Here is a 23,112-nt window from a genome sequence, read left to right on the forward strand (position 1 = left end):
TCTTAAAATTTCACTTGAATAAGGCCATAAGTTAGGAGATTTTCAACACTTTATTAACTAGTAAATGTGTAATAAATAAAGGAGATGTGGAAAGAATCTGTTGGATTAGTGAAAAGTCAATTACCACTTTTTAACTTAGAAGTGAAGTTAGGGATACTAACAAATAAATGAACTGTGTATTTTATAATGCATGTAAACAATTTTAAAACTAGAAACACATGCACATATGAGTAATTTCTTGAAGTAGATTGTCTTGAAAAATCTCAGGAAAATGATATTTTTAACTTAGTTTGAATTATATATATCCAATCTTCATTTTATAAATGAAGATAATTTATAACTTTTCCAGCATGAAATCAGTGAATTTATTTTATCACAAAAAGGTAAAAGAAAAAATATCAGTTGTAATCTTGTCATCAGATAACACCCACTATTAACATTTTTGAGTATATTTTATTTTAACATTTTTATGTATTTTTTAAACATACATTTTAATTTGGTATGGGGCTAAGAGGCAGGAAGGGTACCAAGGCAGAGTCTGGGATCAGAAAAATGTAGTAGAGTGGCATTAAGTCAAGCGGTTGTGTCAGGGGAGGCAGCCATCTGCTGGGAAGGGTCAGCCTCAGAGTATTGATCCAGCATGGCCTCCACCTGTCCCTCTTCATAGTCCAACACCTGGAACCTGGAGCTGTCTGCCGTTCCCCAGATCATGGCTGAAAGCACTCGGCCAGACTGTGGACGGAATAGGCCCAGGATTCACTTACTGAGAGCCACAGCGTGGCCCAGCTCATAGCCTATACCCAACAATGGCTGGGTCGCTTCTTCCACCACCACATCTGCCTGCTGCAGCTGGGCCAGGTCCCCCTCATGGATGAGCCTGTCACCCCCAGCAGCCTCTTACCTGAGCTCGCCCGGCTAGGTGGCTACCATGTGCTCTGTGAGCACCCCTTTGAAGCACCTCAACTGAGACACGATCTGCCCCTACAGTACCTGGTCCTTGCATCTACCATGGATGCTCCTGCAGAAGTACAGGGCCCTGTGGCCCTGCTGGCCTGGCTCCCTGTGTTCCTGCGTTACGCCAGTGCTGCCCTTGCTCCCCTCCCCATGCCCTATGTATTTTTAAGACATAGTTGCAATCATATTTCATGTACAATTTATAGCCTGCTATTTTTTGGTTAGCATTGTTGCATGAACTATTTTCTATATTGTAATTGAACTTTTCTGAATTTTTTTAAAGATTTTATTTATTTATTCATGAGAGAGAGAGAGAGAGGGAGAGAGAGGCAGAGGGAGAAGCAGGCTCCCAAGGAGCAGGGAGCCCAATGCGGGACTAGATCCCAGGACCCTGGGATCATGACCTGAGCTGAAGGCAGATGCTTAACCATCTGAGCCACCCAGGAGCCCGAACTTTTCTGAATTTTTTAAAAAAAATTTATTTTGAGAGAGAGAGAGCGAGCAAGCTAGTGGAGGGGCAGAGGGAGAGAGAGAATCTCCAGTGGACTCCCCACAGAGCGTGGAGCCCTGGAGCACACTGGAGCTTGATCTCACCATCCTGAGATCATGACTTGAGCTGAAATTGAGAGTCCAGTGTTTAATGGACTGAGCCATCCAGGTGCTCCATTTTTTGAATTGTTTTTAATGACTGGTAAGATATTGTATAACTTATGCATACCTGTTTACTCAGTATTACACATTTATAGATTTTTTGCTCTTGTATATAATTCATAGATCATTATCATTTGTTATTAAAATTATTTAATTTATTTTCTTCGTCTAGATTAAATATAGGCAGAATTATTCAAGATAAGATCAAAGGCTTTTTGCCAAGTTCTTTTCCAAATCCCTGTATTACCACTGGACATATGAGAGAGTTTATTTCATAGCACCTTGTCCTACAGTGAGCAGTCGTTTTTTCCCTTAAATATTTCATAGGCAACCCCCCCATATTTAACACCTTGTAGCATTTAATAAAGTTGTAGTTTCATATTCATTTCTTCATGTATGTTATTTACTTTTTAGATGAAAATGTTCACAATTTTTTCAAAAGTTACTGTAAGGGGGTCAGAGCGAAACATTGCTTTATTTTTTTTAGCACATATTTATCTACTAACCAAAGGGATGATCCTAATAAAGTCAGTTCTTGGATAGTTGCATGTAAAATGTTTGTGATAGAGATAATTGAACATAGTAATGAATTAAAAAAAGATGCATTTGCTCATTGAACTGAGATTATTTTAACAGCTAATTACTCTCTAAGGTGATGGTGGGATTTTTATTATACCTTTTCATGTATCCCAGTGACATTGTTCATAATACATTCCATTATTAATATCCTAATCTTCCACTTTTCTTATTGTGCTTTCCTTCTAATTCCATTCCTGGTGTTAAGCCAATATACTATTTGTAAAGTTGAAGACATTCTGAGTTTTTATGCTGTCAGCTGAAGTTTCCTCAAATCTCTTTCCCAGTTTACAAGAAAACTTTTGAAGTGCTCTCAGTTTTTATGGTGTTAGATTTGCCACCAGAAGTGTGACACAATCTGGCTTGGCCATTGTACCCATTTTTCACAGTGCCGCTCCCATTTGTACTTCCTTCATATATTCATGAAAGTCTTTACTCTTCCTTCATACATTCCTTAAAACCATGTTCCTGTCAGCTGCTGAATTGTAGCCATGGTGGGCATGGGGAACAGGGTTTGGTGCAGGAAGCAAGGCACTTGGTCTTGGGAAGTGTGCTTTGCTTGACACCTTCTAATCCCAACCCCCATACCCCCAATCCCAACCTCCATTCATCAGTTGATGGGTACTTGGACTGCTTCCATATCTTGGCTATTGTAAATAATGCTTCTATAAACATAGGGGTACACGTATCCCTTTGAATTAGTGTTTTGTATTCTTTGGGTAAATACCCATAGTGTGATTGCTGGATCATAGGTAGATCTATTTTTAACTTTTTGAGGAACCTCCTTAACTGTTTTCTAGAGTGTCTGCACCAGTTTGCATTCCCACTAACAATGCATGAGGGTTCCTTTTTGTGCACATCCTTGCTACCACTTGTTTCTTCTGTTTTTGAATTCAGCCATTTTGACAGGTGTGAGGTGATATCTCATTATAGTTCTGATTTGCATTTCCCCGATGATGAGTGATGTTGAACATCTTTTTTTTGTCCTTTGGCCATCTGATTGTCTTCTTTGGAGAAATGTCTATTCATGTTTTCTGGTCATTTTTTAATTGGATTATTTGGTTTTGGGTGTTGTATTCTTTATATATTTTGGATACTAACCCTTTATCAGGTATGTCATTTGCAAATGTGTTCTCCCATTCCTTAGGTTGCCTTTTAGTTTTGTTGATGGTTTCCTTTGCTGTGCAGGAGCTTTTTATTTTGATGAAGCTCAGTAGTTTACTTTTCCTTTGTTTCCCTTGCCTCAGGAGACCTATCTAGAAAAATGTTGCTACAGCTGATATCAGGGACTTTACTACCTGTGCTTTCTTCTGGGATTTTAATGGATTCCTGTCTCCCATTTAGGTCTTCTATCCATTTTGAAATTATTTTTTGTGTGTGGTTTAAGAAAGTGGTCCAGTTTCATTCTTTTGCATGTACCTGTCAAGTTTTCCCAACAGCATTTGTCGAAGAGACTGTCCTTTTCCCATTGGATATTCCTTCCTGCGTTGTCGAAGATAATTGACTGTATAGTTGTGGGTTTATTTCTGAGTTTTCTATTCTGTTTTATGTTTCTGTTTTTGTGCCAGTACCATACTGTTTTGAGAACTAGAGCTTTGTAATATAACTTGATATCCTGAATTGTCATACCTCCAGCTTTATTTTTCTTTTTTAAGATTGCTTTGGCTATTCAGGGTCTTTTGTGGTTCCATACAAATTTTAAGATTTTTTTGTTCTAGTTCTGTGAAAAATGCTATTGGGATGCTTGGCTAGGTCAGTCAGACTTTGGGCTGTGAGTTCAAGCCCCACGTTAGGCAGAGCTTACTTTAGAAAAATATTTGTTTTTAAAAATCAGTGTTGTTGGTATTTTGGTAGGGATTGCATTAAATACGTAGTTTGCTTTGGGTAGTATAGACATTTTAACAATATCTTTTAATCCATTCCATGAGTGTGGAATGTCTTTTCATTTCTTTGTGTCCTCTTCAATTTGTTTCGTGAGTGTTATATAGTTTTTAGAGTATAAGTCCTTCACTTTGTTGTTAGTTCCTAGGTATCTTTATTTTTGGTGCAACTGTAAATGAGATTGTTAATTTTTCTTTCTACCACTTCATTATTGGTGTATAGAAATGCAACAGATTTCTATACGTTGGTTTTATATCCTGCAACTTTACTGAATTCATGTATCAGTTCTAACAATTTTTTGGTGGAGTCTTTTGGGTTTCCCATATAGAGTATCATGTCATCTACAGGTAGTGAGAATTTTACTTCCTCCTTACCAATTTGGATGCCCTTTATTTCTTTTTCTTGTCTGATTGCTGAGGCTAGGACTTCCAGTACTATGTTGAATACAAGTGGTGAGAGGGGACATCCCTGTCTAGTTCCTGACCTTAGGGGCAAAGCTCTGTTTTTCCCCATTGGGGAAACTGATATTAGCTGTGGGTTTTTCATATGTGGCCCTTATTATGGTGAAGTACATTCCCTCTAAACCTACTTTGTTGAGAGTTTTTATCATAAATGGATGTTATACTTTGTCAGATGCTTTTTCTACATATACTGAAATCATCATATGGTTTTTATCCTTTCTCTGTATTGATGTGATATATCACGTTGATTGATTTGTGAATATTGAACCACTCTTGAAACCCAGGAATAATCCCACTTGATCATGGTGAATGAATTTTTTAATGTACTGTTGGATTTGACTTGCTAGTATTTTGTTGAGAATTTTTACGTCTATATTAATCAGGGATATTGGCCTTCAGTTTTCTTTTTTAGTTGTGTTTTTTTCTGATTTTGGTATTTGCATAATGCTGGCCTCATAGAAAGAGTGTAGAAGTTTTCCTTCCTTTTCTCTTTTTTGAAATAGTTTGAGAAAAATAGGTATTAGAAGAAAAGGTGGCAGAGGAGTAGGGGACCCTATTTCAGCTGGTCCCCGGAATTGAGCTGGATATCTACCAGACCACTCTGAGCACCCACGAAATCAGCCTGAGATGTAAGAAAATAGATCTGGATCTCTACAAAGAATATCGCAGGTGGTTGGTTTTGAGGTACGAAGCGGGGAGCCATGATTCCACAGGTAGGTATCGGAGGATAAATAGCAGTGGGAGGGAGCCTGGCCATGGGGATCCTGCACCGCCATTGAGCGATAGCCTCACACTCTGGGGACGGGCCACAGACTCACAGACTGGTAGCGGCAGGGAAAGGACTTTAGGGCAGCCCCCGGGTCAGAAACCCAGAGCAGTGGGGTTGTGCCTGCGAACTGGGAGCGGCTGGCAGTTTTAGAAACACATGGGCAGAGACGTGCCCCGACCTGGAGGCAGGAGTGGGAGCGCTGCAGAGGGCCGCACAACCCAGGACGCTGCAGTTTATAGCAGCAGACAGAAATGGAGACAGTGTGGTCTGGAGAGCTCACTGAAGAACAGACTACGATCTCTCTGCTCTGAGGCAGAGGGTTGGAAATGGTCTCTTCTGCTCTGACTCTTGGAAGAGACGTGGAAAGCCGCCAGGGAAAGCCACCAGAGAACAAAAGCCCCAAAAACTGATTCTCGCTGAGCCCATCTCCCACCACAGGGGGGCTGGGCAACCCAAACAGGGTTGCCTGAGTAACAGTGCGGCAGGCCCCTCCCCCAGAAGACAGGCTGGGAAAACAAGAGGCCAGCAACCCTAGGGTCCCTAGAAAACAGGTGCATCTTGCTTTGGTTCTGGTCAATAATGTGGACTCTATACATTCCCTCAACCACCCATCAACAGAATGACTGGGAGGAGGAACCCCCAAAATAGGAAAAACTCAGAGATTATGACTTATGCGGCAGATTTACAAATGGATGCAGATATAACCAAGATGTCTGAGATGGAATTCAGGCTAGCAATTGTGAAGACAATGGCTAGAATGGAGAAATCAATTAATGGCAACATAGAGTCTCTAAGGGCAGAAATGAAAGCTGAATTGGCAGAATTTAAAAATGCTATCAGTGAGATTTAATCTAATCTAGATAATCTAACAGCTAGGGTAAGTGAGGCAGAAGAACAAATAAGCGACCTGGAAGACAATAGATAAAAAGGGAAAAGAGGAGGCCAGGGAAAAACGACTCAGAATCCATGAAAATAGAATCAGAGAAATAAGTGATACCATGAATCATTCCAATGTCAGAATAATTGGAATCCTGGAGGGAGTGGAGAGAGAGCGAGGACTAAAAGATGTATTGGAGCAAATCCTAGCTGAGAACTTTCCTAATCTGGGGAATGAAACAAACATTCGTGTCCTAGAGGCAGAGAGGACCCCTCCTAAGATCAAGGAAAACAGGCCAACACCCTGGCAGGTAATAGTAAAACTCACAAATCTTAGAACCAAGGAAACCATCTTAAGGGCAGTTAAAGGGGAAGATATTCCTTATGTAGAGAGGGAGGAATAACGTCAGACCTATCCACAGAGACCTGGCAAGGCAGAAAGGCCTAGCAAGACATATTCAGGGTACTATACGAGAAAAACATGCAGCCAAGAATACTTTATCCAGCAGGGCTGTCATGTAGAATGTATGGAGAGATGCAGAGCTTCCAAGACCAGCAGAAACTGAAAGAATATGTGACCACTAAGCCGGCCCTGCAAAAAATATTAAGGGGATTCTATAAAAGGAGAAAGACCCCAAGAGTGAAATACAACAGAAATTTACAGGAACAATCTATAAAAACGTCTTCACAGGCAACATGATGACAATTAATTCATATCTTTCAATAATCACTCTCAGTGTGAACGACCTAAATGCTCCCATAAAATGGCACAAGGTTGCAGACTGGATCAAAAGAAGGACCCATCCATATGCTGTCTACAAGAGACTCATTTTGAACCTAAAGATACATCCAGACTGAAACTGAAGGGATGAAGATCCATCTTCCATGCCAGTGGCCTTCAAAAGAAAGCTGGGGTAGCAATTCTTATATAGACAAATTAGATTTTAAACTGAAGTCTGTAGTTAGAGACACAGAAGGACACTCTATTATTCTTAAAAGGTCTATCCAGCAAGAAGATCTAACAGTTGTAAATATCTATGCCCCCAACATGGGAGCAGCCATCTACATAAGCCAACTGTTAATCAAAATAAAGAGTCCTATTGATAACAATACATTAATTGTAGGAGACCTCATTCCTCCACTCTGAGCAATGGACAGATCATCTAAGCAGAAAATCAACAAGGAAACAAGAGCTTTGAATGATACACTGGGCCAGATGGACCTCATAGATACACACAGAACATTCCACCCTAAAACAACAGAATATTCAGTCTTCTTGAGCACACATGGGACTTTCTCCAGAATAGACCGCATACTGGGTCACAAATCAGGTCTCAACTGATACCAAAAGATTGAGATTATTCCCTGCATATTCACAGACCACAATGCTTTAAAACTGGAACCCAGTCACAAGAAAAAATTTGGCAGAAATTCAAACACTTGGAAGCTAAAGACCACTCTGCTCAAGAATGTTTGGGTCAACCAGGAAATCAAAGAAGAACTTAAACAATTCATGGAAATAAATGAGAATGAAAACACATCGGTCCAAAACCTATGGGATACTGCAAAGGTGGTCCTAAGGGGGAAATACATAGCCATCCAAGTCTCACTCAAAAAATAGAAAAATCCCGAATTCACCAACTAACTCTACACCTTAAGGAACTAGAGAAAAAGCAACAAACGATGTCTAAGCCATGCTTTAGAAGAGAAATAATTAAGATTAGCGCAGAGATCAATGAATTAGAAACCAGAAACACAGTAGATCAGATCAACGAAACTAGAAGTTCTTTCTTTGAAAGAATTAATAAGATCGGTAAACCACTGGCCAGATTTATCCAAAAGAAAAGAGAAAGGACCCAAATTAATAAAATTATGAATGAAAGGGGAGAGATCACAACTAACACCAAGGAAATAGAAACAAGTATTAAAAATTATTATCAACAACTATATGCCAATAAACTGAGCAATCTGGATGAAATGGATGCTTTCCTGGAAACCTATAAGCTGCCAAGACTGAAACAGGAAGAAATTGACAACCTGAATAGACCAATAACCAGTAACGAGATTGAAGCAGTGATCAAAAACCTCACAAAAAACAAGAGTCTGGGGCCTGCTGGATTCCCTGGGGAATTCTACCAGACATTCAAAGAGGAACAATACCTATTCTACTGAAGGTGTTTCAGAAAATAGAAACAGAAGGAAAACTTCCAAACTCATTCTATGAGGCCAGCATTATCTTAATCCCCAAACCAGGCAAAGACCCCATCTAAAAGGAGAATTTCAGACCAATATCCCTGATGAATATGGATTCCAAAATCCTCAACAAAATCCTAGCTAATAGGATCCAACAATACATTAAAAGGATCATCCAGCATGACCAAGTGGGATTTATCCCTGGGATGCAAGGGTGGTTCAACATTCTAAAGTCAATCAGTGTTACGGATCACATTAATAAGAGGAGGGAGAAGAAACATATGGTCCTCTCAATTGATGCAGAAAAAGCATTTGACAAAATACAACATCCTTTCCTGATTAAAACTCTTGAGTTTAGGGAGAGAGGGAACAGTCCTCAAGTTCATAAAATCCATCTATGAAAAACCCACAGCGAATATCATCCTCAATGGGGAAAAGCTGAGAGCCTTTCCCTTAAGATCGGGAACACGTCAAGGATGCCCATTCTCGCCACTGTTGTTCAACATAGTACTAGAAGTCCTAGCAACAGCAATTAGACAACAGAAAGAAATAAAAGGTATTCAAATTGGCAAAGAAGAAGTCAAACTCTCTCTTTTCGCAGATGACATGATACTTTATGTGGAAAACCCGAAAGAGTCCACCCCCAAATTACTAGAACTCATACAGCAATTCAGTAATGTGGCGGGTTATAAAATCAATGCATAGAAATCAGTTGCTTTCTTATACACTAACAACACAACTGTACAAAGTGAAATTAGAGAAACGATTCCATTTACAATAGCACCAAAAACCATGAGATACCTGGGAATAAACCTAACCAAAGAGGTAAAGGATCTATACTCTAGGAACTACAGAATACCCATGAAAGAAATTGAAGAAGACAGAAAAAGATGGAAAAATATTCCATGCTCATGGATTGGAAGAATAAACATTGTTAAAATGTCTTTGCTACCCAGAGCAATCTATACCTTCACTGCCATCCCGATCAAAATCCCAATGACATTTTTAAAGTGCTGGAACAAACAATCCTGAAATTTGTGTGGAATCAGAAAAGACCCCAAATTGCCAAGGAAATGTTGAAAAAGAAAAAGCTGGGGGCATCACATTGCCTGATTTCAAGCCATATTACAAAGCTGTGATTACTAAGACAGCATGGTACTGGTACAAAAAAAGACATATAGACCAATGGAAGAGAATAGAGAACCCAGATATGGACCCTCAACTCTATGGTCAAATCATCTTCGACAAAGCAGGAAAAAACATGCAATGGAAAAAAGACAGTCTCTTCAATAAATGGTGCTGGGAAAATTGGACAGCCACATGTAGAAGAATGAAGCTCGACCATTCTCTAACACTGTACACAAAGATAAACTCAAAATGGATGAAAGATCTCAATGTGAGACAGGAATCCATCAAAATCCTAGAGGAGAACATAGGCAGTAACCTCTTTGACATTGGCCACAGCAACTTCTTTCAAGATACATCTCCAAAAGCTAGTGAAACAAAAGCAAAAATGAAGTTTTGGGACTTCATCAAGATAAAAAGCTTCTGCACAGCAAAGGAAACAGTCAACAAGACAAAGAGGCAATCCACAGAATGGGAGAAGGTATTTGCTAATGACACTGCAGATAAAGGGCTGGTATCGAAGATCTATAAAGAACTTCTCAAACTCAACACCCAAAAAACAAATAAGTCAAAAAATGGGCAGAAGATATGAAAAGACACTTCTGAAGAAGACATACAGATGGCTAAGAGACACATGAAAAAATGTTCATCATCATCAGCCATCAGGGAAATTCAAATCAAAACCACATTGAGATACACCTTACACCATTTAGAATGGCAAAAATGGACAGGGCAAGAAACAACAAATGTTGGAGAGGTTGTGGAGAAAGGGGAACCCTCTTACACTGTTGTTGGGAATGCAAGTTGGTACAGCCACTTTGGAAAACAGTGTGGAGGTTCCTCAAAAAATTAAAAATAGAGGTACCCAATGACCCAGCAATTGCACTCCTGGGTATTTACCCCAAAGAAACAGATGTAGTGGAAAGAAGGGCCATATGCACCCCAGGGTTCATAGCAGCAATGTTCTCAATAGCCAAACCGCTGAAAGCCGAGATGCCCTTCAGCAGATGAATGGATAAAGAAGATGTGGTCCATATATACAATGGAATATTACTCACCCATCAGAATGGATGAATACCCAACTTTTACATCAACATGGATGGGACTGGAGATTATGCTAAGTGAAATAAATCAAGCAGAGAAAGTCAGTTATCATATGGTTTCACTTATTTGTGGAACATAAGGAATAGCATGGAGGACATTAGGAGAAGTTAGGGAAAAATGAAGGGGGGTGGAAATCGGAGGGAGAAATGAACCATGATAGACTATGGACTCTGAGAAACAAACAGGGTGTTAGAGGGGACGGGGGAGGGGGGATTGGTTAGCCCGGTGATGGGTATTAAGGAGGGCGGGTACTGCATGGAACACTGGGTGTTATACGAAAACAACGGATCATGGATCACCACATCAAAAACTAATGATGTATTGTATGGTGACTAACATAACATAATAAAATAAAAAAAAATAAATGGGGGACTCTTTCCCCCTTTCAGCGTTAAAAAAAAAAAAGAAAAATATGTATTAACTCTTAATTGTTTGGTAGAATTCGCCTGTGAAGCCTTGTGGTCCTGCACTTGTGTTTGTCGGGAGTTTTTTAATTCCTGATTCAGTTTATTTGCCAGTTATTGGTCTGTTCAAAGTTTCTATTTCTTCCTGTTTCAGTTTTAGTAATTTATATGTTCCTAGGAATTTGTTGATTTCTTGTAGGTTGTCCAATTTCTTTGCATTATAATTTTTCATAATCTCTAATAATTGTATTTCTCTGGTATTGGTTATGATTTTATTCTCTCAGTTATGATTTTATTAATTTGAGTCCTTTCTCTTTTTTTCTTCATAACTCTGGCTAGAGCTTTATCAATTTTGTTGTTCTTTTAAAGGAACCAGCTCCTGGTTTCATTGAACTGTTCTATTGGTTTTTTTTTAGTTTCTGTATCTTTTATTTCTGCTGCTAATCTTTATTTCCTTCTGCTGGTTTTAGGTTTTGTTTTTCTTTTACTAGCCCTTTTAGGTGTAAGGTTAGTTTGTTTATTTGAACAATTTCTTGCATCTTGAGATATACCTATATTGCTGTAAGCTCTCCTCTTAGAACCTCTTTTGCTTCCTCCCAGTGGTTTTGGACCATTGTATTTTCATTTCCCTTTGTTTCCATGTTCTATTTCTTCTTTGATTTCTTGGCTGACCCATTCATTGTTTAGTAGCATGTTATTTAACCTCCATGTATTTGGTATTTCCAGATTTTTTCTTGTGGTTGACTTCTAGTTTCATAGTGTTGTAGTTAGAAAATACGCATGGGATGAGTTTGATGCCTTTTAATTTGTTAGGGCTTGTTTTGTGGGCTGATGTGAAGATAAGTTGTTTTATTATTAAAATAAATGGCAATTAAAATTTAATGGTATTTCCTTCAGATTTTTATATTCCTAGAATTTTGTAGATGAATCTGAAGTCCCATTTGAACTGTTTTTAGTCTTTATTGATTCATGTGGCTTCAGTTCATTCATTTAACTGCTTATAGTATTGTGTTATATGAACATACAGTCTATTCTGTTTTTTGTGAATAATTGTGTTATTTCCAAATTTTCTCTAGTGGAAGCAGTGCTGAAGTTTGTCCATTCTTTGTTCATATTTTTAGCAGCCATGTTCAACACAAACTTTCTCATAACTTTATATTTGCCTGATATATCCTGTGTTTTTAAAGATATTTACCATTTTAACCATTTTTAAGTGTATAATTAATTGCATTTAGGTACATATACATTGACATTCTTGTACAATCATTATCACTCTCCATTTCCAGAACTTTTTCATCATTTCCAACACAAAAGTGTACCCATTAAATAGTAACTGTGTATTACCTCCCCCTTCCAGTCTTATAATGTGCTTTCTGTCTCTAAGAATTTAACTATTTTAGGAACCTCAACTAGGAGTTATACGATACTTGTCCTATTGCTGTGTCTGGCTTATTCATTTAATACAAGGTTTTCAAAGCATTTATTTTATAGCATGTGTAAGAATTTGATTCCTTTTGGGAGAGTATCATTCCTTTTATTTCACATGTCTGTTGTGTTTTGTTTTTCTATTTATGTATCTTTGATGGAATTTGATTATTTGTACCTTTTGGCTCTTATAAATAATGCTGGTATGAATGTTGGTGTGTAAGTTCCACCTTTCATTTCTTTTAGATATATACTTGGAGGTGGATTGCTGGGTCATATGGAAGTTCCATGTTTTAACTTTTTGAAGTATTACCATACTGTTTTTCTCCAGTGCTTGAACTATTCAATATTGCTACCAGTAGTACATTCAGGGTTCCAGTTTCTCCACATCCTCATCATGACTTATTTTCCATATTTTTGTAATATAAATGGGTGCAAAACGATATCTCATTTTGGTTTTGATTTCCTTTTCCCTAATGATTAGCAATGTAGAGCCTCTTTTTGTGTGCTCATTGGATATTTTTACATCTTCTTGAGAAATGTCTATTTAAGTCACTTGCCTGTTTTTAAATTTTTTTGCTGTTGAGTTCTAGGATTTTCTTATCTATTCTGGATACCAATACCATTTCATATATATGATTTGGAAATATTTTCTCACATTCTCTGGGTTGTCTTTTCACTCTCTTGATGGTGTCCTTTGATGTACAGACGGTATTCATTTTGATGAAATCCAGTTTTTTTTTTTCTTTTGTTGCATTGTACTTTTGGTGTTGTATTCAAGAAATCATCATGAAATACAATGTCATGAAATTTTTTTCCTATGTTTTCTTCCAGTAATTTAATAGTTTTTAGCTACTATGTTTAGTTCTTTGATGCATTTTGTGTTACTTTTTATATGTGATGTCAGGCAAGGGTCCAGCTTCATTCTTTGGCATATGGCTATGTAGTTTTCCCAGCACTATTTGTTGAAAGAGCTGCCCTTTTTTTTTTTAAAGATTTTATTTATTTATTTGAGACAGAGAGAATGAGAGAGAGAGAGCACATGAGAGGGGGGAGGGTCAGAGGGAGAAGCAGACTCCCCGCTGAGCAGGGAGCCTGATGTGGGACTCGATCTGGGGACTCCAGGATCATGACCTGAGCCGAAGGCAGTTGCTTAACCAACTGAGCCACCCAGGCGCCCAGAGCTGCCCTTTCTTGATTAATCTTGCTGTCTTGTTAAAAAATCATTGACCATATCTACACAAGGGTTTAGTTTTGAGTTTTTTATTCCATTGGTCTATATGTTGTTTGTCCTTATATCGATACCACACTGTTTCAATTATTTTAGCTCTGGTGTTAGTTTTGAAATCATGAGGTGTGAGTTCTCTGACTTTCTTCTTTTTCATGATTGTTACGGTTTTTTGGGATTCCATGAGCTTCTCCATGAATTTTAGGATGGGTTTTTCTATTTTTGCAAAAAATGCTGTTGGGATTTTGATACGAGTTGAAATGAATCTCTAGCTTGTTTGTGGAGTATTATTTTAACAATATTAACTTTTTCTAATCCATCAACACAGGGTATCTTTCCATTTATTTGTGTCTTTAATTTTTTTCAGCAGTGAAAACAGTGCTGTTTTGCAATTTTCAGTGCATAAATCTTTTGCCTCCTTGGTTAAATTAATTCTAAAATATTTTATTGTTTTCAGTGCTATTGTAAGTGGAATTGTTTTCTTAATTTCCATTTTGGACTGTTCATTGTTAGTGTATAGAAATGCAACTGGTTTTTGTGTGTTGATTTTTTTTTAAAAGATTTTATTTATCTATTTGACAGAGAGAGAGACAGCGAGAGAGGGGACACAAGCAGGGGGAGTGGGAGAGGGAGAAGCAGGCTTCCCACGGAGCAGGGAGCCCAGTGTGGGGCTCGATCCCAGGACCCCGGGATCATGACCTGAGCCAAAGGCAGACGCTTAACGACTAAGCCACCCAGGCGCCCCTGTGTGTTGATTTTGTATCCACTAACTTTACTGAATTTGTTTATTAGCTGTCTCAGAAATTTTTTGTGATCTATAAGGTTTTCTACATGGAAGATGCCATCTTGTGAATAGAGATAATGTAACTCCCATTTGGATAATAATATTTTTATCAGTGCTATTTTAAACAATCATGATGTGAACAAAAATTTTAAATTACTTACTGTTCATTTTTCCATTTAAAAAAACCATTTTGGTCAGTGTGATCATACCCATGATCATATAACCAAATTTCAGAGAATGTGTTGTCCATTGTGTCTTAAACACAGGTAGATGAATGAGTTGAAAGTGAAAAATAGTTTTGTAAGACATTATCATTGAAGAAAAGTGGGTAATGAATACACAGAATCTTTCTTAAAATTGCATGTGAATCTACATTTATCTCATAATAAAAAATTCAGTTTAAAAAGTGGCTAGTTCTCTATGCATAAACATCTCCAAAATAATAGTACAAAAGAAAACACATAAAATATTTGGAATTCCACAGTTCCTCCTGGAAAAAAAAATAAAGCAGTAACATTCAAGGGAAAGAACACAGCCTGTAGTTAAGAATATTGACATTAGGACTTAAAATTTGTCTAAAATCTAGTCATTCATGATATGGTTAGTTTACAGGAAGAATTAAATTTTTTTTGGATCCACTTGCAGATAGATCAGATTTCACTAGTCATCTGCATCAAGCCACTATTGAAATTGTGTGACTGTAAGCATGAAATTGTGTGACTGTAAACATTGTTCCTCAGTGGAGATTTTTAACCACTTTTAAAGGATGGTTTTAAGGACTTATTTAGCATGTACAGTTAAGTAATGTATATAGTACTGGTTAAGTCAGCTTCACATTTTGGTAGAGACGGGAAGAGTGACAACCATGTCTAGATTTAATAAAATATATCATTTGCAATAGTTCACAGTTATAAAACTGGTAAGTTAATGTGTGTGGTTTTGCTTTAGGAAGATTGTTCACTTCACAAAAGGATTGATAAATGTTGCCTTTTTAAATAGTTGATTTTGGTGTGTTTAAAATACCATTTCCACAAATGAGACTTACACAATTACAAGGATCATCTCTGAAAGTGTGATTCTAAAAATGAGGCAGATTTAAAAAACTGACATCAGAGCTTTTATATGCAGATTAGTATTTCCCTTCTAAGTATTCACTGTAGGAGGCCATGCTGATATCAGTGATGTCATTCCTTAGGACATTTTGAGAACTCTCCTTTTGTAACCCATTTAGAATGCATGCAAGAAAATAAATCTTAAGGAATACTTCAGATTTTGGCAAAAACGAATTTTACCCAACTTGATAACTCACCACATTTGATTCTAAATGACATTTGGCTATTTCTAAAAATCACATCCACCCTTCAACGAGAGAAGATTTTTCAAATAAATGGGCAAAACATTTTAAGTATCAAATTTTTTTTTCTTTTACCACTTGGCTTCTACCTGGTCTCATAATTTATAATATAACACAAACATGTTTATGTCTAAAAGTGCTATCCTTCACAGAAGGAAAGATTTCTACTGATTGTATCCAATTGTTTTAATTTTTGCATTTCGTGATACTAATATTAAAGGGTTATGCTGATTTATCCATAGTCCTGACCTTGGCCAGCTACAGCATGAATTCATGTGATCACTGGCTTTGTGGTTGGATTTCTGTGAATTCTAGGAATGAGTGAGAAAATCGTTATTCTGCCAGTTTGCTATATGCTCTTTTCTAAAGAACAACTTTTTTGCTCTTTGTAATCTGTTGATGGGACAAGATGTAGAATGACATCATTCATTCTTTTTTTTGAATTTTGGTTACAAGGAGTTTTGTGTGCCATTGGTAGACATGTAGCATCTTTTTCTCTGGTTCCATTTTCTGATTAAAGATTAAGGACTGTGAGTCACTCGACAATTTTTCGAAAGCAAGGTTATGGCAAAAAGTAGAAATTATACCAAGTCTTGGTACCTTTATTCTAGAGGCAAGTTTGTTGCAGAATTTTGTTAAACAAACAAACCAAAAAAAGAAAAAAAACAAAACAAAAACCCTCTTCATCAAAACAAAACCACCAAAATTCCACACAGTAATATGTCTGTTATATCTCATTTCTTTTTCCTTCCCTTAATATCCTGGGTTCTCTCTAGCCAAACATAAGAAAATGGTGCAGAGGGGACTATTGGTCTTGGGGTGGGCCCAGTGCACTGCTTGAATGGGGATGATGCCTCGCCCAGGAAGCACCAACACAGCTGTTACCCGATTCAGTGTTTTAATTTGCATTTTGTTGATTCTTAGTGAGGTTGCAGTGCTTTTTCTCCCAATTTTTTGTTACCCAGTTGTATTCCCTTTTTAAAAATTGTTTCTGTCTTTTATTCATTTATCTACTAAGACTTGAGTATTTTTAAAAAATAGGATGTTTTTATCTCCTTATTTTCAAATTATTTGCCTTTTACATTTTGGTTATGGATATCTTTGGAAGTGTATGCACAAGTTTTTTTTATGTAAATACATAGGTATGTTCTTGAATTTCTTCCTCTGCATTTTTTATTGAGAAAATTTACATAAAATTCACTATTTAAACCAATTTAGTTTATAAGTCAGTTTATTTTTTTTTGAAAATTTACAGTATTGTGCAGCTGTCACACTTTGTAATTCTAGAACATTTTCATTGACCCCAAAAGTAGCCCATACCTCCCAATACCCCACTTCTGCTGTCTCCTGGCAATCACTGATCTTAATGTCTCTATAGAATTGCCTATTCTGGACATTTCATATATATATACAGGGAATCATCCAATATGTGGCATTTTGCATTTGCCTTTTTTAGCATAATGTTTCCAAGTGTCATCCATGTTTTAGCATGGGTGTATATTTTATTCCTTTTTATTGGGACCTAATATTCCGTTGTTTATTTAACAGTTGGTAGACATTTGGGTACTTTCTACTTTTTTAGCTGTTACGAATATTGCTGCTATGAACATTTGTGTACAGTATTTGTGTGGATATATGATATCATTGTTTTGGATATATATCTAGGAATGGAATTACTGAGTCATTTGGTAACTTTTTAACTTTTTGAGTTACTACTAAACTTTTTCACAATGACTGCATCATTTTACATCTCCATCAGCAATATATGTGGATTCCAGTTTCTCTACACTCTTGCCAACCCTTATTTTTCATTTAAAGAATTATATCCACCCTAATGAGTGTAAAATAATATCTTGTGGTTTTGATTTGTGTTTTCCTAATGACTAATAATCTTGAACATTTTTCATGTTTTACTGGCGCTTTGTATATCTTCTATGGAGAAGTGTATATCTATGTCCTTTGCCCATTTTATTTTTAGATTTTATTTATTTGAGAGAGAATGAAAGAAAGAGAGCATGAGAGGGTGGAAGGTCAGAGGGAGAAGCAGACTCCTGGCTGATCAGGGAGCCTGACGCGGGATTCAATTCTGGGACTCCAGGATCGTGACCTGAGCTGAAGGCAGTTGCCTAACCGACTGAGCCACCTAGACATCCATGTCCTTTGCCCATTTTTAAATTGGGTCCTTTCTCTTTTTATTGTTAAATTATAAGAATTTTGTATTAAAAGGTTAAACATCCTTTAAAGGAGAAATATCATCTTATTTGAAGGATATATGTTATGCAAAAGGATATTAATACCTTTTCAGATATATGATTTGAAAATACTTTTCTTTAGTTGTATGGTTCATCTCTTCACTTTCTTGATGGTATCTTTTGATACACAAAAGTTTTGAATTCCAGTCAAGTCAGTTTTATCTATTTTCCCTTTTTTAAGTTTAGGAAATCCTGTATTAGAAATGGGATATATGTTTATTTGGTACATTCTTTTAAGGTTTTAACTTTTATAAATCTGTTGGATTACAGATGTACCTATTATATAACTTAGCAGGATATGCTGTAACAATTTGGTTATATAAATATTTCCCTGGGAATCTGTGAGCTCTTCTAAGTCCTGTTTTAGATTTTCTTCATCTTTTTGTCATTTATACAATTATTCTGTGACAAGCAGAAGATTGAGTGATTAAAAAAATACAGAGGCCTTCCAGAGAGTGTTTGGTAAATATATTTGATACATTAGTCAATTGTTATTTTAAATGATGTAAAGCAAAATCACTCAGCATTTTACTCGTGTTTTCAAATCCTCAATGAAATAATGAAAATTCATTTTCTTTTACTTTTATTTTGAATATGCATTCTTTCAGACAACTTACAGTATAGATATGTTTTCAGTTTGTTAGAAGTTTACATTTGATTAAATATGTGACAGGCTAATTAAAGAAGTTCTTTAAATTTTTGTTTTGATAGTGAAAGCAAGTTGAATACATTGGTGCAGAAGCTTCATGACTTCCTGGCACACTCATCAGAAGAATCTGAAGAAACAAGTTCTCCTCCAAGACTTGTGATGAACCAAAGCACAGGTAAATTGAGAAATAATGTGCAATATCGTCTAGTCTATTTTCCATTTAGTTTTGGGAGGGAGCAACTATTGAAGGCTTTATTAGCCCTTCTGAATCTAGTGTTTAGCTAATATTTGATATTGGAAATTTTAATTTACATAAGTAAAATGTAAGTTGTATGGTTATAGGTGCTTAGAGAAGGATGCACTATGGTTTTATGCGTAATGGAGATATCTTATAGCATGGGTGATAAATGTTCATTATGAAAAATAGGTAATATTAGAAGAGGTGGGAGCAGTATAGAAATGTATTATTTTATTTATTTGCATATTATGAGTTAATTTTTTACATCGTTTGATAACTTCTCTGAGTAGAATTGGTGAATTTTTTAAATAAAAAAGACTCAATACCTCCTTTCTACCTCCTTTTCTCCTTTTTAAAAGTGTCCTGTATCATGTGATGATCACTTTTGAGGTTTTCAAGGTTAGCTACATATATAAGAGCTGAATACACACACACACACACACACACACACACACACACACACACACACACACACGTGCATGTGCACCACAAATACAGTATGTACAAAAAGTTTAAGAGTGGTAGACCACAGTGAGAAGTTCAATCATATATGTAATTAGAATCCCATAAGGGGAGAAAAGATAGAATGGGTCAGAAACCTTACTGAGCATTTTCTGGAAGTGATGAAAGGCATCAAGCCATAGATTCATGAAACTCTGTGAACCTCAAGCAGGATAAATATAAAGAAAACTATAACTAGATATATCATAATTAAACTCCTAAAGGACAAAAAGCCAAGAGAAAAACTTACAAGCAGAGGAAAAATATCATTGCTTTCAAAGGAACAGCAATAACAATGATAGCACAGTTAACAACATGAATGATAGAAACTACATGATAATGAAATGATTTCTTTAAAGTACCAAATGAAAATAATTGCCAACTTGGAACTGTATATTCAGTGAAAGCATCTTTCAAAGGTGAAGGTAGAATTAATATAGACAAAAAGTGAGAACTCCATCATGTCAGTAGACCTACAATAGATGAAGTATTAAAGGGTTTTCTTAAATCAGAAGGAAAATAATCTGAAATGGCAACACCAAAATATAGGAAGTATTGAATAATGGGAAGGGTAAGTAGGTGGGTGAAACTAAATATATAGTGTTATCTAATCCATAGTCCTTATTCTTAATTCAAAAATTGCCCCAACAGTTTTTTTATAGGTAAATTTTTCCTCCCAAGTCAAGTATCCACTTGAAGATAACATATATAGATAGCATATGGTTGCCTTGTCTCTTTAGTCTTTTTATTTTTTAAAAGATTTTATTTATTTGAGAGAGTGCACACTCTAGAGCAGAGTGGGAGGGAGAGGAAGGGGGAGAGAGTCTCAAGCAGACTCTGTGCTGATGGATTATGGGCTTGGCTCGATCTCACCACCCATGAGATCATGGCCTGGGCTGAAACCAAGAGTTGGATGCTTAACTGACTCAGCTACCCAGGTGCCCCTCTTTAGTCCTTTTAAATCTAAAACCATTTCTTTGTCTGTTGGGGCCATGATACTTTTGAAATGTACAGGTCTATAGTGACCGTTGATATGAATTTGTCTGATGAGTTATAATTAGATTCAGGTTATTTATTTTTGTTGGGGTTAATATGTGGTGTTGTGTTCTTGTCAGTACATCATATCACAAGGCACATGATGTAATTTTTTTAAAGCTTTATTTTTTTTAAAGATTTTACTTATTTGACAGAGAGTGCACATAAGCGCACAAGCAGGGGGAGCAGCAGGCAGAGGGTGAGGGAGAAGCAGGCTCCCCACTTAGTAGAGAGCGCGACTTGGGGCTCAATCCCAGGACCCTGGAATGATGGATGACCTGAACTGAAGGCAGACGCTTAACCGACTGAGCCCACCCATGTACCCCTGTAATTTTTTCTTTTATTGGTGATGTTAACTTAGCTTACTTGACTGGTTGTTATGCTAGATTAATCCACTATAAACTTATGATTTATTCCTTTGTAACTAATAAGTAATTTGTAGGGTTTTACTGTGAAACTATTTAGGTATTCTTTTTCATTATCAAAAGTTAACTTATGTGTTTTCTATCGCACATAACCACAAACATGGCATCTTATAATAATCCAAATGTATTATTTCACAGTTCTGTAGGTAAGGAATCCAGTGAGCCTTTCTGGGCTTTTCTCAGGGTATCACAAGGCTAAAGTGAAAGTGTCTTTGAGACTATATTCCTTTCTGAAAGCTCTGTGGAAAAATCCATTTCTGTGCTCATTTAGGTTGATCGCAGAATTCAAGTCCTTGTGGTTATAGGTCTAAGGTTCCCATTTCTTGCTGGCTGTTGGTCAGGATCCTCTCTCTTAGCTTAAGGCTGTTTGTATTTCTTCTCACATGGCCCCCTCCATATTCAAAGTCAGCACGTTGAGTCTTTCTCATGCTTTGAATCTCTTTTGCTTGCTTCTTCAGCCATCATCTGGAGAAATTTACCTACTATTAAGGACTTGTGTGATTACGCTAGCCAAATCCCTTTTACCCCTTCCTCCAATTTTTAAGGTCAGTGGTGCTGTTTTACATAGTACAGTCATGGAAGTGGCATTTCCTCACATTCATAGGTTCTGGAGATTAGGGAGCGTGAAATCTTGGGGGCCATCTGTAGAAATTCTGCGTACTGCAGTATCCATTCATGATTCTTGGCTAAATGATATATTACATTGATGGGTTCCAAATGCTGAATAATCTATTATTACTTACCTCTTTTAGTTGATATATTAATGTAAGTATATGGGAGGGCTTTACATTCTCTTCTCTCTTCATTTGTTTAATTTGAATATACTAATATTCTTTCTTTATTCATTAATAACTCTATTTATTTCAGTGTTCTTTTGTATCACTGGTGGCAAGTGGGAGCCCCTTCTATATGGCTCCTGCTGACCTTTTTACAAATCATCATTCTAGAGCACTTCATTACTTTTCTGCCCTCACAAGATGTTGAATGTGTATTTTGCACTGTCCTTTACCTGGCCCAGAAATCAGTTATTTCTCCAAGGAGTTCCACTTGGTTTTAGTGAGATGCTGTATTTAGAAACCAAGATCTGGTTGTACAGTGTTCTCATTGCAACCAGGACATCTTTGGTTACATGCCCTTACACAGAGAAAATGGATATATGTGTTAATATTTTCATGAGTTGATATTGATACTTTTATTTTTAAATTCCAGTATAACTAACCTTACAGTTTTATATTATTTTCAGGTGTACAATATAGTGATTCAACAATTCTATACATTAAGAGTACTCTTAGTCCCCTTTACTTACTTCACCTGCCCTCTGGTAACCACCAGTTTGTTCTCTTTTGTTTATTACTTTTTTCTTTGTTTTGTTTCTTAAATTCCACATATGAGTAAAATCATGTTGTATCTGTCTTTATCTGACTGGCTTATTCTGCTTAGCACTGTATCCTTTAGATCTATCCATGTTATTGCAAATGGTAAGATTTCATTCTTTTTTATGGCTGAGTAATATTCCATTGTATATACATACCACATTGTCTTTATTCATCTATTGATGGACACTTGGGTTGCTTCCATATATTGGCTATTGTAAATAATACTTCAGTAAACAGGTGTGCACATATCTTTTCAAATTAGTGTTTTTGTATTTTTGGGATAAATATCCAGTAGTTGAATTACTGGATCTTATGGTAATTCTATTTTTAATTTTTTGAGGAACCTTTATATGGTTTTCAACAGTGGCTGTACAGTTTGCATTCCTGGCAACAGTGCACAAGGGTTCCTTTTTCTTCACATCCTTGCCAATACTTGTGGTTTCTTGTGCTTTAAATTTCATCCATTCTGACAGGTGTGAGTTGATAATCTCATTGTGGTTTTGATTTGCATTTCCTTGACAAGTGATGTTGAGCATCTTTTCATGTTGGCCATCTGTATGTATTTTTCGGAAAAAATGTCTTTTGATGTCTTTTGCCCATTTTAAAATTGGATTATCTGTGGGTTTTTTTGGTGTTGAGTTGTATAAGTTCTTTATATATTTTGGATACTAACCCATTATTGGATATGTCATTTGCAAATATCTTTTCCCACTCAGTAGGTTATCTTTTAGTTGTGTTGTTTCCTTTGCTGTGCAGAAGTATTGTATTTTGATGTAGTTCCAGTAGTTTATTTTTGCTTTTGTTTCCCTTGCCTCAGAAGACACATCTAGAAAAATGTTGCTATGGTGGAT

At 36.6% G+C, this 23,112-nt stretch overlaps 1 protein-coding gene and 2 pseudogenes across 6 annotated transcripts in view; 1 reads left to right on the forward strand and 2 right to left on the reverse strand.

The window, feature by feature from the left end:
* Positions 1-23,112, forward strand: part of ATRX (ATRX chromatin remodeler) — a 300,408-nt gene that overhangs the window by 41,212 nt on the left and 236,084 nt on the right. For all 6 annotated transcript variants that reach the window (XM_028101410.2, XM_088028724.1, XM_088028725.1 and 3 more), the window contains one exon: positions 18,749-18,861. In XM_028101410.2, coding sequence (XP_027957211.1) covers positions 18,749-18,861 — 113 coding nt within the window. The remainder of the gene's footprint in view (positions 1-18,748; positions 18,862-23,112) is intronic.
* On the reverse strand, positions 574-1,862 carry LOC148163072 (5-hydroxymethyl-dUMP N-hydrolase pseudogene; annotated as a pseudogene).
* Positions 2,276-2,674, reverse strand: LOC114207425 (fatty acid-binding protein 5 pseudogene; annotated as a pseudogene).

Source organism: Eumetopias jubatus, unplaced genomic scaffold (genome assembly GCF_037043125.1).
Source record: "Eumetopias jubatus isolate StellerSeaLion01/CBP00866 unplaced genomic scaffold, mEumJub1_p1.0 scaffold_11, whole genome shotgun sequence".
NCBI classification, from domain to species: Eukaryota; Metazoa; Chordata; class Mammalia; order Carnivora; family Otariidae; genus Eumetopias; species Eumetopias jubatus.